The 13,760-nt window shown below is 41.1% G+C and overlaps 1 protein-coding gene across 1 annotated transcript; it reads left to right on the top strand.

Annotated features, from left to right (window-relative positions):
• Positions 1-2,184: 2,184 nt before the first annotated feature.
• On the top strand, positions 2,185-9,868 carry OVAL (ovalbumin). The gene is given in 8 exon segments (NM_001311169.1): positions 2,185-2,268; positions 3,858-4,042; positions 4,697-4,747; positions 5,322-5,450; positions 6,263-6,380; positions 7,566-7,708; positions 8,047-8,202; positions 8,786-9,868. Coding segments are annotated over 7 exon segments (1,161 nt in total). The 5' UTR covers positions 2,185-2,268; positions 3,858-3,874; the 3' UTR covers positions 9,182-9,868.
• Positions 9,869-13,760: the final 3,892 nt, after the last annotated feature.

Here is a 13,760-nt window from a genome sequence, read left to right as displayed (position 1 = left end):
TCACTACTCTTAAGACAAGTTATGGCGAAGTGTTAATAAACACATTTATTCATACCATTTTTTATTCATAAAATTTTTACGTATTATAAATAAATATATAAATACGTACAGTTTATTATATACACCAGCATTACTTTGGAAACACCTCACCCTTTCTGACCTGATCTGCTGTTTGCTCAGACAAAATGGATGACAGTTCTGGCCATGGTGGGTACCTGGTTCCTTTTCTGTAGCAGAAACTTCTCTAAACAGAAGTTATTAAGGATCCTGCCTGACAACTCAGTCAAGAATAGAGTTTCTCCTAGAGAGTTTTCATTAAAAAGCACTTTATCCTCCTCGTTTCACAAGGCTTGTTGATTCTTACAACTGATCTCCCTTTGAATGCAGTGGATGGTGAGCTAGCAGCTAAGGTACTGGTTTAGCTGCCTGGTTCTCTGGATATATCTACGTGACATGCCTCCAAACAGAAAGAAATTTTCCCACTAAAACTGCCTCTTTACTGCCTCCTTCTTCAGGAGATCTTCACCCATTCTTCTCAGCTATGGTAGCACTGTCCCAGTATCTCCAAGTATGTGGAAGCATCTTTTTGAAGACGGATGTCCTCTCCAGCATCTGCCTGTCTGGTAAACAGTTCCTTGCCTCAGTGAGAGCCAAAACTGACCCTCTTTTCCTTGTTATTTCACCAGGATGTTTTATTATGACTGGACTACTTGGTCTATGTCAATCTGCATATTAAGAAACACATAGCAAGAGCAGGGTATATAGTAGCAGGATACCTATACACAATTTATTATTGGTGTTTGATTGACACCAGATGGTAGAGACTTTGGATTAAAAGTGCATCTGGGGAGACTTATTCCCAATCTCCTTTCTTTATCAGCAGACTAATACATATTTTATAGTTAGAGTTAACACTTTGAGAAGCAGGTCTATCATTAGAAAAAAACAGACCAGGGTTTTAGACTTTCTTAGGGGCTGAAATAGAAGCAGCAGTCTTGCTTAAAAACAAAATGAAAAAAAAAAAAAAAAAGCTTCAGATGGCACTTGTAGATATCTAGCAAAAAATAACATTTCCACTAAAATCTTTTCTTGCTTATGTCCTCAGATTTGGCAAAGAAAATGTAGATTTCTACAGTATGTTTATTTTGACAAAAGGAAGCAGACTAAGGAAAAGAAAACTGCATGGTCTAAACTTTTGCTAGTGGTATAAGAATCTAACTCTTCTCCTTTACAGAGATTGCAGCAATCCCCACATACATTCTGATGAATTATGTTGTACTAACTCTTTTTTCTCTTTTTAAATCACACAATGCTTTTCAGAGGTCAGAATGGTTTCTTTACTGTTTGACTTCTATTATTTAGAAGACAATAGCTTCTATAACTGAAATATATTTGCTATTGTATATTATGATTGTCCCTCGGACCATGAACACTCCTTTAGCTAAATTTTACACTTCTTCCGTCATCTGCCAGGCCATTAAGTTATTCATGAGAAACATGAGAAATGCATACCATAAACACATTTGGAATTGAATACTTTTTGCTTTCTATGGAGCTATATTTTTCTATTACTCCCTGAGAATAAAAATTGTTTATAGGGCCTTCACACCCATCTTTTTCTAAATATTCCAACTCTCCGAAGAAAATGTGTCTGCTTTTCATTCTCATCTCAGTTGGTTTTCTCACATGCACACTACTTCATTTCGTTTTGTTAGGAGAAAATTAGGCTAAGTCCTGTTCTCACTTATCTCCTGTCTAGCATGGCTCAAATGTGTCTTGTACATTCAAGAAAGACCAACTGAAATAGAGTTCTGTTCTGTTACCATAACCTAATAAAAAGCGGGTTAACTAATAATTGTTAATTATGTTTTCCATTGCAAAGTTTTTCACTTTTATTTTTTTTCTTTTTCTTGTTTTCATTAACATCCAGGTACCTAGTTGTAACTAAGACTTAAAGGAAGGTTACCAGTATTTCCCAGTCTTCTGTCCTACTCAACAGTCCTGATGGATTAGGATCTAAACTGGCAGAAAACACTTTGTTACCCAGAATAAGAAACTAATATTTGCTCTCCCTTCAACCCAGAATGGACCCATTGAAAGTAAATCTGACCCAATTCCATCAAATGATTTTATGGTGTCAAAGGTCAAACTTCTGAAAGGCACCAGCGGGTGGGTCCAAATTCAGACTGTATAAATTCTCCAGGGCTCAGCCAGTCTCTCAACATACAGCTGGAAAGCTGTATTACCTTTGGTGCTGAAGCTCAAACGGTAAGTGCTTCTCTAGGAAAATTTACCTTTCCACTATATTTGCTCTTGCTTGTACCTAAACTTAAAAAAATAATAATTATTGTCTTATGCTTGGTATCTTTAAGGTCAGGATATTTGCATGATATTCTCTACAAAAACTTCTCACCTGTGTGTATGTATTCTGTTCTGTTTTATTATGTGTAAAAACTATGTGTTGGTTTTCAGGAGATTTCTAAAACAGTTATTCTTTGCGCTTAAAATATGTTTATATTTCAGAGCACCTTGTTGTATTGTTCAGTATCTTTTAAATTTTATTTGTTGCAGTTTGCTTGATTGACTTCCAGTTCAACAGAATGCACAGAGAGCAACACTGTGGCATTCAGTGAATTTTTAGGGTCATTTTAGTGTAGGTGTATAAACTTATATTCTTACAATAATCTATAAATGTTAATTTGTATACAGAAATGAAAGTGGGAGAAGTATGTGGACATGTGTGTTTATTCACATGCATGGTCACTAAAAACCTTGGTGGGGTTTAATATGACAAAGACAAACTTCAGGCTCCAGCATTAGCACCTATATAAAAGGCTGGATTCTGAAAGACAAATAACTTTAACAATTTCTATAAATTACAGGAAGAAAACTAGGTTCATGCTGACCTCAAAAGCTGTGCTTTATATAAGCATACTGGCTATACATGACTTGTACACCCTGGCACTTTATAGTAGTTCAAGACAGAAACAAATATAAAGATCCTACTGCTTTACACAAATATTAATCTGACAGTGCTGTATTATAGTTGCTAATTTATCATGTCTGCATTCCTCTTCTGTCTGAATGTCGCTAACAAAATTTAACTCCTCAGAAAGGTTATAGTAGAGGATATATACGTATAGCTTGCTTCTTAAAGTATGTCTGAAAGCATGATAGGGTGGAATTGAATATTCATAAATACGAATTATGTGCATCAGTCTCTCTCCTAGACTAGATGACCTTAGACAAACTATGTTCCCTATCTATTCTTCCATTACTGAAGCAAGAGTAGAAATGCAAGCCTTTAAAAGTCCACTGGCAGTAGGTACAATGGAACAAGTAGATATTTTTCTGCACTCATTTATTTTTAGAATATAAAAACAGCGAGCCTCTGCTTTCACATTTATCTGTCCAAACCTACTGAAATTTGCACTTTGAAGTTCCAGCTTTGCAAGTCTATCAAACAGGTCATATTTTCTTGTTTTGATCAGAGGAATTCTATCTTTCACTGAATGAAAATATGTACAAACAATTGTTATTTGACTGCTTTTAAAAGGTAAACAGAATCTGTATATGGAACTAAGACTTCTGAGAAAATTTACTGCTAAAAAGGCAACTGAATGCAAATTCAAAAAGAAATAGATTTATGAATACAGTTTTGAACATGCAGGACAGATGCCTATGGCAATAGGCATGTTAACAATGAATGACTTTAAAACTATTTGTTGTTTTATTTAATGGCCTAAAAACTACTGGTACTTTAAAGGGGTAGCTCACCACAGAAAATCTTGCATTGCACTGTGTTTGTATAGCATTCCATCATTACATTGTCATTGTGCTTCTGCTGTTTGCTCTAGACAACAGGGATTTCACAATGGGCTCCATCGGTGCAGCAAGCACGGAATTTTGTTTTGATGTCTTCAGGGAGCTGAGAGTCCAGCATGTCAATGAGAACATCTTCTACTCCCCCTTTAGCATCATTTCAGCTCTGGCCATGGTCTACCTAGGTGCAAGAGACAACACCAGGACCCAGATAGATAAGGTGAGACTTATCTAATTAAGTCCTAGTTAAGGATGAAAACCTTTGTCCTGCTCAATGGAGCCATAGCAGTTAATTATATGATAATGTACCCTGGAACTTGCATAGATCAGAAATCCGTAACCAGAGTTATCTAAGGCTGTCATCACCTCCAACTCCCGGAGTGTTAAACAAATGCACCAGCCAGAAATCTTGAAACTGTATTTTAGTTTGAATTTTATCATTGTTAATAGTAGGATTCTCCAAAAGAACATGGCATTCCAGTGGCTCTTTGCTTAGAGCAAGGAAACTAGATAAAATCTCCAGAATGAGCCAAAACCCATCTCAAGTTTGCAAAATGTATCACGAATTTCCTACAGCTCTCACTTCCTTCATAGAGGAAGGTTGAATTGTTACCTGGATGAAATTTATTCTTAATAACAGCATGTAATGGAGCTGATTTCCATATGTCTACTGTGGGAAAAAAAAAAAAAGAGATCATCAAAGCAGACAATATTATGAACAGATATTCAGAGATGGTACAGATAGATTGACCCTTTTAGTTATATTGCCACCCAGTTACCCAACAGATATATTTCAAATGTCATGTGTTAATCTCAGTTGCATAACCTTTTTTGTTATACCTGTTATTTCAGCTACTATTATTTTCAATTACAGGTTGTTCACTTCGATAAACTCCCTGGATTTGGAGAGAGTATGGAAGCTCAGGTGAAGAAAAAAATTCATCTCCTTCTCTATGTCTAGTAGATAAATCTCTAGATAGAGTAGGTAGATTTCTCAGTTCCAAGCCCTTTCTGATGAGCATCTAGTGCTCTGCATCCAGCAGTTGGGGGAATTCTTTGTTTGTACAAATCGAGAAAGAAGGGAGGTAACACGGTATTCAGAACAAACAGAAGATAAAACCCAGGACCAAAATACTGGGCAAATACACAAAATTGTGGATACTTGCATGCTTAGGCAAGGTAGTTGGATGATGGTGGTTAAATGGGTCTGGTTGGGAAAGATGGAAAGACTACATGATCTGCTGGAGCTAGATTACTGCAGAGGGCAGTTAAGAGTCCTGTAGAGAGAAGTATGAGGAAATTATGGAAGAAAAACAGCACAAAATGTGTATATACTAGAAAAGGACTACACCAGTATAGTTATTAGCAGCAAGAAAGATGGAACAAACTCGTTTTGTAAGCAGAAATATCTGAACTACTTTACTCTTGTCATACACTATTCAAAACCTACAAAGCACTAAAACTAGAATAACATCCCTTTTCTTTTTTTTTGTATTCAGTGTGGCACATCTGTAAGCGTCCACTCTTCACTTAGAGACATACTCACCCAAATCACCAAACCAAGTGACAATTTTTCACTCAGCTTCGCCAGTAGACTTTATGCTGAAGAGACATACGCAATCCTGCCGGTGAGTTGCTCTAAAATCTGATCCAAGACTTCTCTGTGTCAAAGTCCTACTGTTCTGTAATGCTAAAGCACTGTCAGAAGTCTAGGCTCTGCTAAAGAAGTTTTCTTGCATATGGAAGGCAGTATTCATGACTTCTTTATATCACAGCCCTAAACGTCTACAGTCTTCAGAGAACATGTGCCTAGACAAAAGAATGTTTGTACAAAGTACAGTCATGATCCAACCGTGTCATGGTATAAGTAAAGTAAAGGAAATATCAGTAATATCAGTAAAGATAATTTTTGTTGGAAAGAGTTAAATCCAACCATTATTTCAGATTGTAAAACAAACATGGAAATAACTTCAGGTTCTCTAAATATTCCATAGGACACTTTCAGACCAAAATATTCCGGTTTTCCAATTGAAAGAAGCATTTCATTTGGAAATTAAAGGAAAACATTTTCAAAATAAAAACTGACAACAAGCGTACTTCGACTGAAGTGAATCAACATTTTCAGATCCAACTCAGTGCTGGAAAAGACTTGAAAAAATTGAGCATATACTGTTGCTTGAAGCAGTATATGCCAAATATTAGAATGTTTATGAGGTAGAATCATGTCTTCTTGCTGTGACTGCTTATTAAGGCTAATCAATACAGCTACAGCATATTACTCTAGTAAATATACTACAAGGCATAATATGTAGTAATTTATAGTATAGAATAGCATTTTACACTAGTATATTATTCACGTCTGTTAATTTCAGTCTTGCACTTCACATTTGCAAACTGTTTTGAAATTGTGATCTGAAAACTGCATACTCTTCCTTAACAGGAATACTTGCAATGTGTGAAGGAACTGTATAAAGGAGGCTTGGAATCTATTAGCTTCCAAACAGCTGCAGATCAAGCCAGAGAGCTCATCAATTCCTGGGTTGAAAGTCAAACAAATGGTAAGGGCAAGCAGAATGTCAGCATAGGTATTTTCCCTTCTGCCAACATATTTGAACAGCATAGGAGAGCACTTAAGTCTCGAGAGATAAATACAAAACCTCTCCTTTTGTTCTTGCTGATGGATAATAGATCAATTCTCAGATAAGAAACTATCATCATAAGGAACTATCCAGACAACCCTCTATTAAAGGACTCTCTATCTTCAGGGAATTTACAGGAATGTAATATTTCCAGTCCTAATGAAAATGACAGCATTAAAACATGCTTTGTACACAGTGACAACTGGTTTCATCCTATACTGAGAATTCTGATTTCCCTCAGCCAGTATGTTTTCCTTCAGGCTTCCCAGAGATGCTGTGTACTTGTTAAGTAGGGCATGCAGTCAAAAGGCACTTGAGAAATCTTAACAGGTAAAGGCAATGTAAAACCAGACTTAAGGAATGATAGGGAGGTGTATGAAGGGAGGTGTATCATGATTTCTGCCCTAATGCTTCTCCATGTGGTTCCTCCATTTTTTTCTAGTCTCTTCCTCACCTCCTTAAAGCATTATTTTCCCTTCTGCTGGAAAAACAGATAAAAGACAGTGGATTCTAAATGAATTCAATTTCTAATGAGATGAAAACATTGACAACCATGCAACTTCTGGTGTGGTGTCATACTTTGAAGGAAAAAATCAGGCCATTATTAAGTTACTGGTGGAAGAGGACTACATGAGGAGCTTACTAAAGCTTGCATGAGGACTGCAGAACAAATAGGAGCAAAATATCAGAAGAAAACAGAATAAAATTCTGTTTTCCTCTCCTGTTACATTCTTTATGCAAAATTTCCTTTCAACTTTGGTTTGAAGCAAGTAATGTTTACTGGTACTGTTCAGGGTGGGGACTATCCTCAGATAAAAGAGGTTCTAGTGGTTCTTCTCCTTGTCATAAATTTTACAGATTTAGTTATTTTGTAACACATAAATTTCTGGGTCCTACAGCTCTTATTGTGACTCTTTACAGAGAGAAAAGCAGCTATTGTCAACACCAGTGAGCAAGTCAACCTTGGAAGTACAAGATTATAGTTGCAGAAACAAAACTATGTCCTTGCCAATACACCCTCTTCTCCACAAATTCTACAACCTGTATTTAACATTGTGATTGTCAATGTATTATACAATTCTCTTTTCCTGTTCATTCTTAAAGGAATCATCAAAAATATCCTTCAGCCAAGCTCTGTGGATTCCCAGACTACAATGGTCCTGGTTAATGCCATTTACTTCAAAGGAATGTGGGAGAAAGCATTTAAGGATGAAGACACTCAAGCCATGCCTTTCAGAATGACCGAGGTACATGGGCATGCATCACCTTAAAGATGTCACCTAGAAGTTGTGAAGAGAGTAGTCACCGTGTTATTCAGACACTACATTAAAATATCTGCTCATCTGTCTATTTCTCTTCTTTGTTAATCACAGGGAGTTTTCCCTAATGTCTCTCTCTTCACACTATTTCTAAAACTATAACGCTTCTAAGAAAAAAAAAACAAACAACAAAACTTGAAATACCAACTTTCCTTTGAAAAAGTCATTCTGGACTAGAGCAATCAGTCATTTTAACCGTAACTAGATATTTCTGCCATCTAGGAATAATCTTTGTTAAAACTATATTCTCTTTTTTGGTTCTGCAGCAAGAGAGCAAACCCGTCCAGATGATGTACCAGGTTGGTTCATTTAAAGTGGCCATGGTGACTTCTGAGAAAATGAAGATCCTGGAGCTTCCGTTTGCCAGTGGAATGATGAGCATGTTTGTGCTGTTGCCTGATGAAGTCTCTGGCCTGGAGCAGGTATGATCCTAGCAGTTGGGTTCAGAAAATCATAAACACAATGAAATTTAGCTGTTGCAAAGCCCTTCTCAGTAAAGTTATCATAAAACATTCACCAGCACAGATTTGAACACTAACAACATATGATTATTGCTTAGAAGCATACAATTGTCTCAGTGGGTCCTGCAATAGTTTGTGCTGAGCGTGGATTGCTTAAGAAATTACTTAACAGGTTAAATGTTGGCCACAGAAGAAATGATTCTCTCAGCTAAGCAGCTGTTACTGCAGTGACTTGAGCTCCAGAGGCCTTATATCTCCATTCCTGCACATTGAGGAGCTTCTTTGGAAGTTCACGTTGTCTTTACTGGTTCTAATGATTGATATAGAAATGGCAGTGAGTCTATTAAAGAAAGAGAAAATAGGACAGAGCAGAGTCATACTATACTTTGGTCTCCTAGATCCATTCATCTTTACATGCCTAGGAAAAGCACAATGCCAAGAGCAGTCAGTTTAAAAGACAAAGAACCCCCCAATGGTGAATGGTACTGCACTGCTGTGAAGAAAGTTGTCATCCCATGGATATCATTCTCTTGTATCCTTGCAGCTCGAGTCCACAATCAGCTTTGAAAAACTTACAGAATGGACCAGTTCTACTATGATGGAAGAGAGAAGGATGAAAGTGTACCTCCCCCGCATGAAGATGGAGGAGAAATATAACCTCACATCTGTCTTCATGGCCTTGGGTATGACAGACCTGTTCAGCTCATCAGCCAATATGTCTGGCATCTCTTCAACAGTAAGCTTAAAGATGTCTGAGGCTGTCCATGCAGCATGTGTGGAAATCTTTGAAGCCGGCAGAGATGTGGTAGGCTCAGCAGAGGCTGGGATGGATGTTACAAGCGTCTCCGAAGAATTTAGGGCTGACCACCCATTCCTCTTCTTCATCAAGCACAACCCAACCAACAGCATTCTCTTCTTTGGCAGATGGATGTCCCCTTAAAGAAAAGGAAGTTGAAAGAGTTTCTGCCCCTTACAGCAAGACCCAAAGCACTGTAGTACCAAGGGTAAAAACGAAAGGCATATTTTCTGTCACAGCCATATAAAAACAAACAAACAAACAAACACCATAAATCTGAGAGAAATTACAATGTGAGAATGTGCACCCTTTGCCTTTCCTTTATGTATCATGGATGAAGGGTTAAGGGAATGAAAACTGCACCCAAAGAAAGCATAATCATGAACAGAGATGTTCCTGGTGCAAACTAACATTTCAGTAGTAGTACTGAATCATTGGAATCATCACACTGAAAAATACAACCTGATTTACCAGCAGAAGTCTTATGGGGGAAAAATTCAGCCTTCCAATTAAGCATGACCAGGCTTTGTGGTGACTCCTCCAGAATTAGTCAAAGCTCTCAGATTAAACTATTGATTGTCACCAACCATTCCTATGCTGACAAGGCAATTGCTTTTCCTTTGTGCTCCTGGTGCTGCAGGGCTCTTCCTCACTTTTCTAAGATGCCTTATAGAAATCTTATAATTCACATTTCTCCTTCAACTTTTTTGGCTCAATCATCATGACCAAATATGGCATGTTACTATTCAAATTGTTTTTCTTGTATTCACATGTCATGGGTCTTGTGTATGTACTCTTTTACTCCTTTAATCTCAATAAAAACATGTTTAAGCAAACACATCTCGTTTGTAGTATTTCAAATGCAGTAAGGGCTTTTATCAGAGAAGGAAGGACCTATGCAGAGGAATAAGCATGAACACACAGGCTGGAAGTAACTCCACAGAAGTCCTGCTAAGTGGTGAGAGGCGAACAAGAGTCTGTGGGGTGCTTCTGCAGCTATTGAAACTAACCATGTATAGGGCTGTATCAGCTAAAAAAGCATGGGGAGGGAAGGAAGCACTGCTTCGCCTTTCTAAGCACGACTTGTGAGACCTGGTCTGGAGCACTGTGTCCAGTTTGCTGCTGCCCTGCTCTTGGTTGGGGTGATGGGACAGGCCTGGGCTGCCAGGAGCTACCCGAGGAGATGTCTCAGCTCAGATTTGCTCAACAACAGAGCAAATTCTGTTCACACTGACTACAATGGTCCTGGTTAATGCAACAAATTCCGAAATTGGTGGCTGATGGTAGCAGCAGTCAGTTGTCCTCTCTGTCACCCGAGAGGGCTAGTGTGCAGAAATGAATAGGTTTTGGTGGCATGTGGCCACTGGGCAGCACCAGAGACACTCAGGCTGGGGAAGAACAGGGCGTGAAGTAAAACACTGCCTCCAAGCCACCTCTTCCTCCTCTATGACTGTATCGTGCCTGAAGGCTCTTCTGGCAGGGCTGGGTTTGTCCAAAAAAGCCTCTGCCACCCTCACCCACTGATGGTACTGCCACAGGAACAGGGTGGGAAGGGTCTGGTCACAGCTGGAAGGGGCTTCTTTTCAAAGCAGGACCCCATTTTCCTTTCATTGCTGCTGCTGCAGAAGAAAGGGGTGCAAGGACCAAGAGCTTTGAGAGGAGAGTGACTAAACCATGCTGGAGACACTTGCACTGACACCTCAGGCCATGGGGTGGGACACAGCAGGATTGTGACATGCACACTGGCTGTAGAGCCTGATGCTTGGATCAGAAGGTTCAAAACAGCAAAAGAGCATGTGTTTGTACTAAATTGTTTGCTCTGATTGCCTGCTAAACTGTTTGAACATTTCCACAGGAAATTCCCTGATTCATTTCTCATTGTTTTGCACAGGCATTTCCCAGCTAGAAAATAAGTTTAGACCGAGCATTACTTGTGAAAGCACATAATTGTGTAGATGAAAAGGCTAAAATGCACTGCTCAGCAGCTGGGAGAGAGGGAAGGAAGATGTCAGAGAAGCAGCCCTGCAGACCCCAAGGTCGCTGCAGGAGGGCAGGAGGTGCACCAAGCAGGAGGGCAAGCGGTGCACCGTTGCCATTCATTCCACAACCTGATTTATTGCTGCCATCCGCGCATTGCACAGTGCCATGAAAGGTTTGGCGTGCACAGAGGTGGCTGAGGATTTTCAGAAAGAACTTGCCTTAAGAACTGCATCAAGACTTTTGCTGGAAGGCAAAAGATCGGCGGACTGATTAACTTAGGGATGGCAGCTGAGCAAGGGAAGCATCTTCCAAACTTCCAAATATTTCCTGGATACAGAATTACAACTCCTCTGCTCTCCGCTTAGGAGTTTCCGTCACCTGCTTAGGAAGCAGAAGCAGTAAGATGGGATTTAGAGGATCCAGCTGAAGCGTCAGTGCCAGTTAGAGGAAACCAGGTAGAGGGTTTGAAGAGAGTTCATAGAATCATAGAATCATAGAATATCCTGAGTTGGAAGGGACCCTTAAGGACCATCAAGTCCAACTCTTGACACCGCACAGGTCTACCCAAAAGTTCAGACCATGTGACTAAATGCACAGTCCAATCTCTTAAATTCAGTCAGGCTCAGTGCAGTGACCACTTCCCTGGGGAGCCTGTTCCAGTGTGCAATCACCCTCTCTGTGAAGAACCCCCTCCTGATGTCAAGCCTAAACTTCCCCTGCCTCAGCTTAACCCCGTTCCCGCGGGTCCTGTCGCTGGTGTTAATGGAGAAAAGGTCTCCTGCCTCTCGACACCCCCTTACGAGGAAGTTGTAGACTGCGATGAGGTCTCCCCTCAGCCTCCTCTTCTCCAGGCTGAACAGGCCCAGTGCCCTCAGCCGTTCCTCGTACGTCTTCCCCTCCAGGCCTTTCACCATCTTTGTAGCCCTCCTCTGGACACTCTCCAAAAGTTTCATGTCCTTTTTATACTGTGGTGCCCAGAACTGCACACAGTACTCGAGGTGAGGCCTCACCAGCGCAGAGTAGAGCGGGACAATCACCTCCCTTGACCTACTAGCGATGCCGTGCTTGATGCACCCCAGGACACGGTTGGCCCTCCTGGCTGCCAGGGCACACTGCTGGCTCATATTCAACTTGCTGTCTACCATGACCCCCAGATCCCTCTCTTCTAGGCTGCTCTCCAGCGTCTCATCGCCCAGTCTGTACGTGCAGCCAGGGTTTCCCTGTCCCAGGTGCAGGACCCGGCACTTGCTCTTATTGAACTTCATGCGGTTGGTGATCGCCCAGCTCTCCAACCTATCCAGATCCCTCTGCAAGGCCTTTCCACCCTCATTCGAGTCCACAACTCCTCCAAGTTTGGTGTCATCAGCAAACTTGCTCAAAATACCTTCTATTCCTACATCCAGATCGTTTATAAAAATATTGAAAAGTACCGGCCCTAAAATGGAGCCTTGAGGGACCCCACTGGTGACTGCCCGCCAGCCTGACGCAGCCCCATTCACCATAACCCTTTGGGCCCTGCCCGTTAGCCAATTGCTCACCCATCGTATGATGTTTTTATTTAGATGTATGGTGGACATTTTGTCCAGTAGGATCCTATGGGAAACCGTGTCAAAAGCCTTGCTGAAGTCCAAAAAAATCACATCAGCTGGTTTCCCTTGGTCCACCATACAGGTGATCTTATCATAAAAGGAAATCAGGTTAGTTAGGCAGGACCTACCCTTCACAAACCCATGCTGGCTGGGACCAATGACTGCTTTGTCCCCCAGGTGCGCCTCAATAAGTTCGAGAACCATCTTCTCCATGATTTTACCAGGCACTGACGTGAGACTGACAGGCCTGTAATTGCTAGGGTCTTCTTTCTGACCCTTCTTGAAAATCGGCACAACATTTGCCAGCTTCCAGTCTACCGGGACCTCTCCAGACTCCCAGGATCGTTGAAAAATAATTGAGAGAGGTAGAGAGGTTCCGCGATGACGTCCGCCAGCTCTTTCAGCACCCAGGGATGAATCCCATCCGGACCCATGGACTTGTAGGGGTCCAGGTGGAGTAGCAAATCCCACACACGTTCAGGGTCAGTTGGGAGTTTGTCATCCCCACTGTCCCGGTCCTCCAGCTCAGGGCACCCTGGGTCCCGAAGCCCATCATCGGCATTGAAGACAGAGGCAAAGAAGGCGTTAAGCGTCTCTGCTTTGCCTATGTCATTGTCTGTGAAGAGACCTTCCCTATCAAGGAGCGGCCCTATGTATTCTTTAGTTCTCCTTTTTCCATTCACATATCTAAAAAAACCCTTTTTATTTTCTCTCACAGACACAACCAGCTTCAACTCTAGGTGTGCTTTAGCCACACGAATTTTCTTCCTACAAACACGAACAGCATCCCTGATGCTGTTGGACCGGTTTTCAAAGGAACATGTACTAGTGCTGCATATCTATGCATGTAAATATCTCTACAGCTGGCTTGTATCAGAACTAGAGTAGCCATCAGGACTAGGGAAGCGGTTGTCCCTCTGTGCTCGGCTCTGGTGAGGCCGCACCTCGAGCACTGTGTTCAGCGAAGACCTTGAGGTGCTGGAGCGTGTCCAGAGAAGGGCTCTGAAGCTTGTGAAGGGTTTAGAGAACAAGTCTGGTGAGGAGCGGCTGAGGGAGCTGGGCTTGTTCAGCCTGGAGAAAAGGAGGCTCAGGGGAGCCCTTCCTGTGCTCTACAGGAAGCTGAAAGGAGGCTCCAGAGAGGTGGGGATCGTTCT

Source organism: Anas platyrhynchos, chromosome 2 (assembly GCF_047663525.1).
Source record: "Anas platyrhynchos isolate ZD024472 breed Pekin duck chromosome 2, IASCAAS_PekinDuck_T2T, whole genome shotgun sequence".
Classification (NCBI taxonomy): domain Eukaryota; kingdom Metazoa; phylum Chordata; class Aves; order Anseriformes; family Anatidae; genus Anas; species Anas platyrhynchos.
The sequence above is the reverse complement of the archived record's forward strand: the minus strand, read 5'-3'. Positions and strand labels throughout refer to the sequence as shown.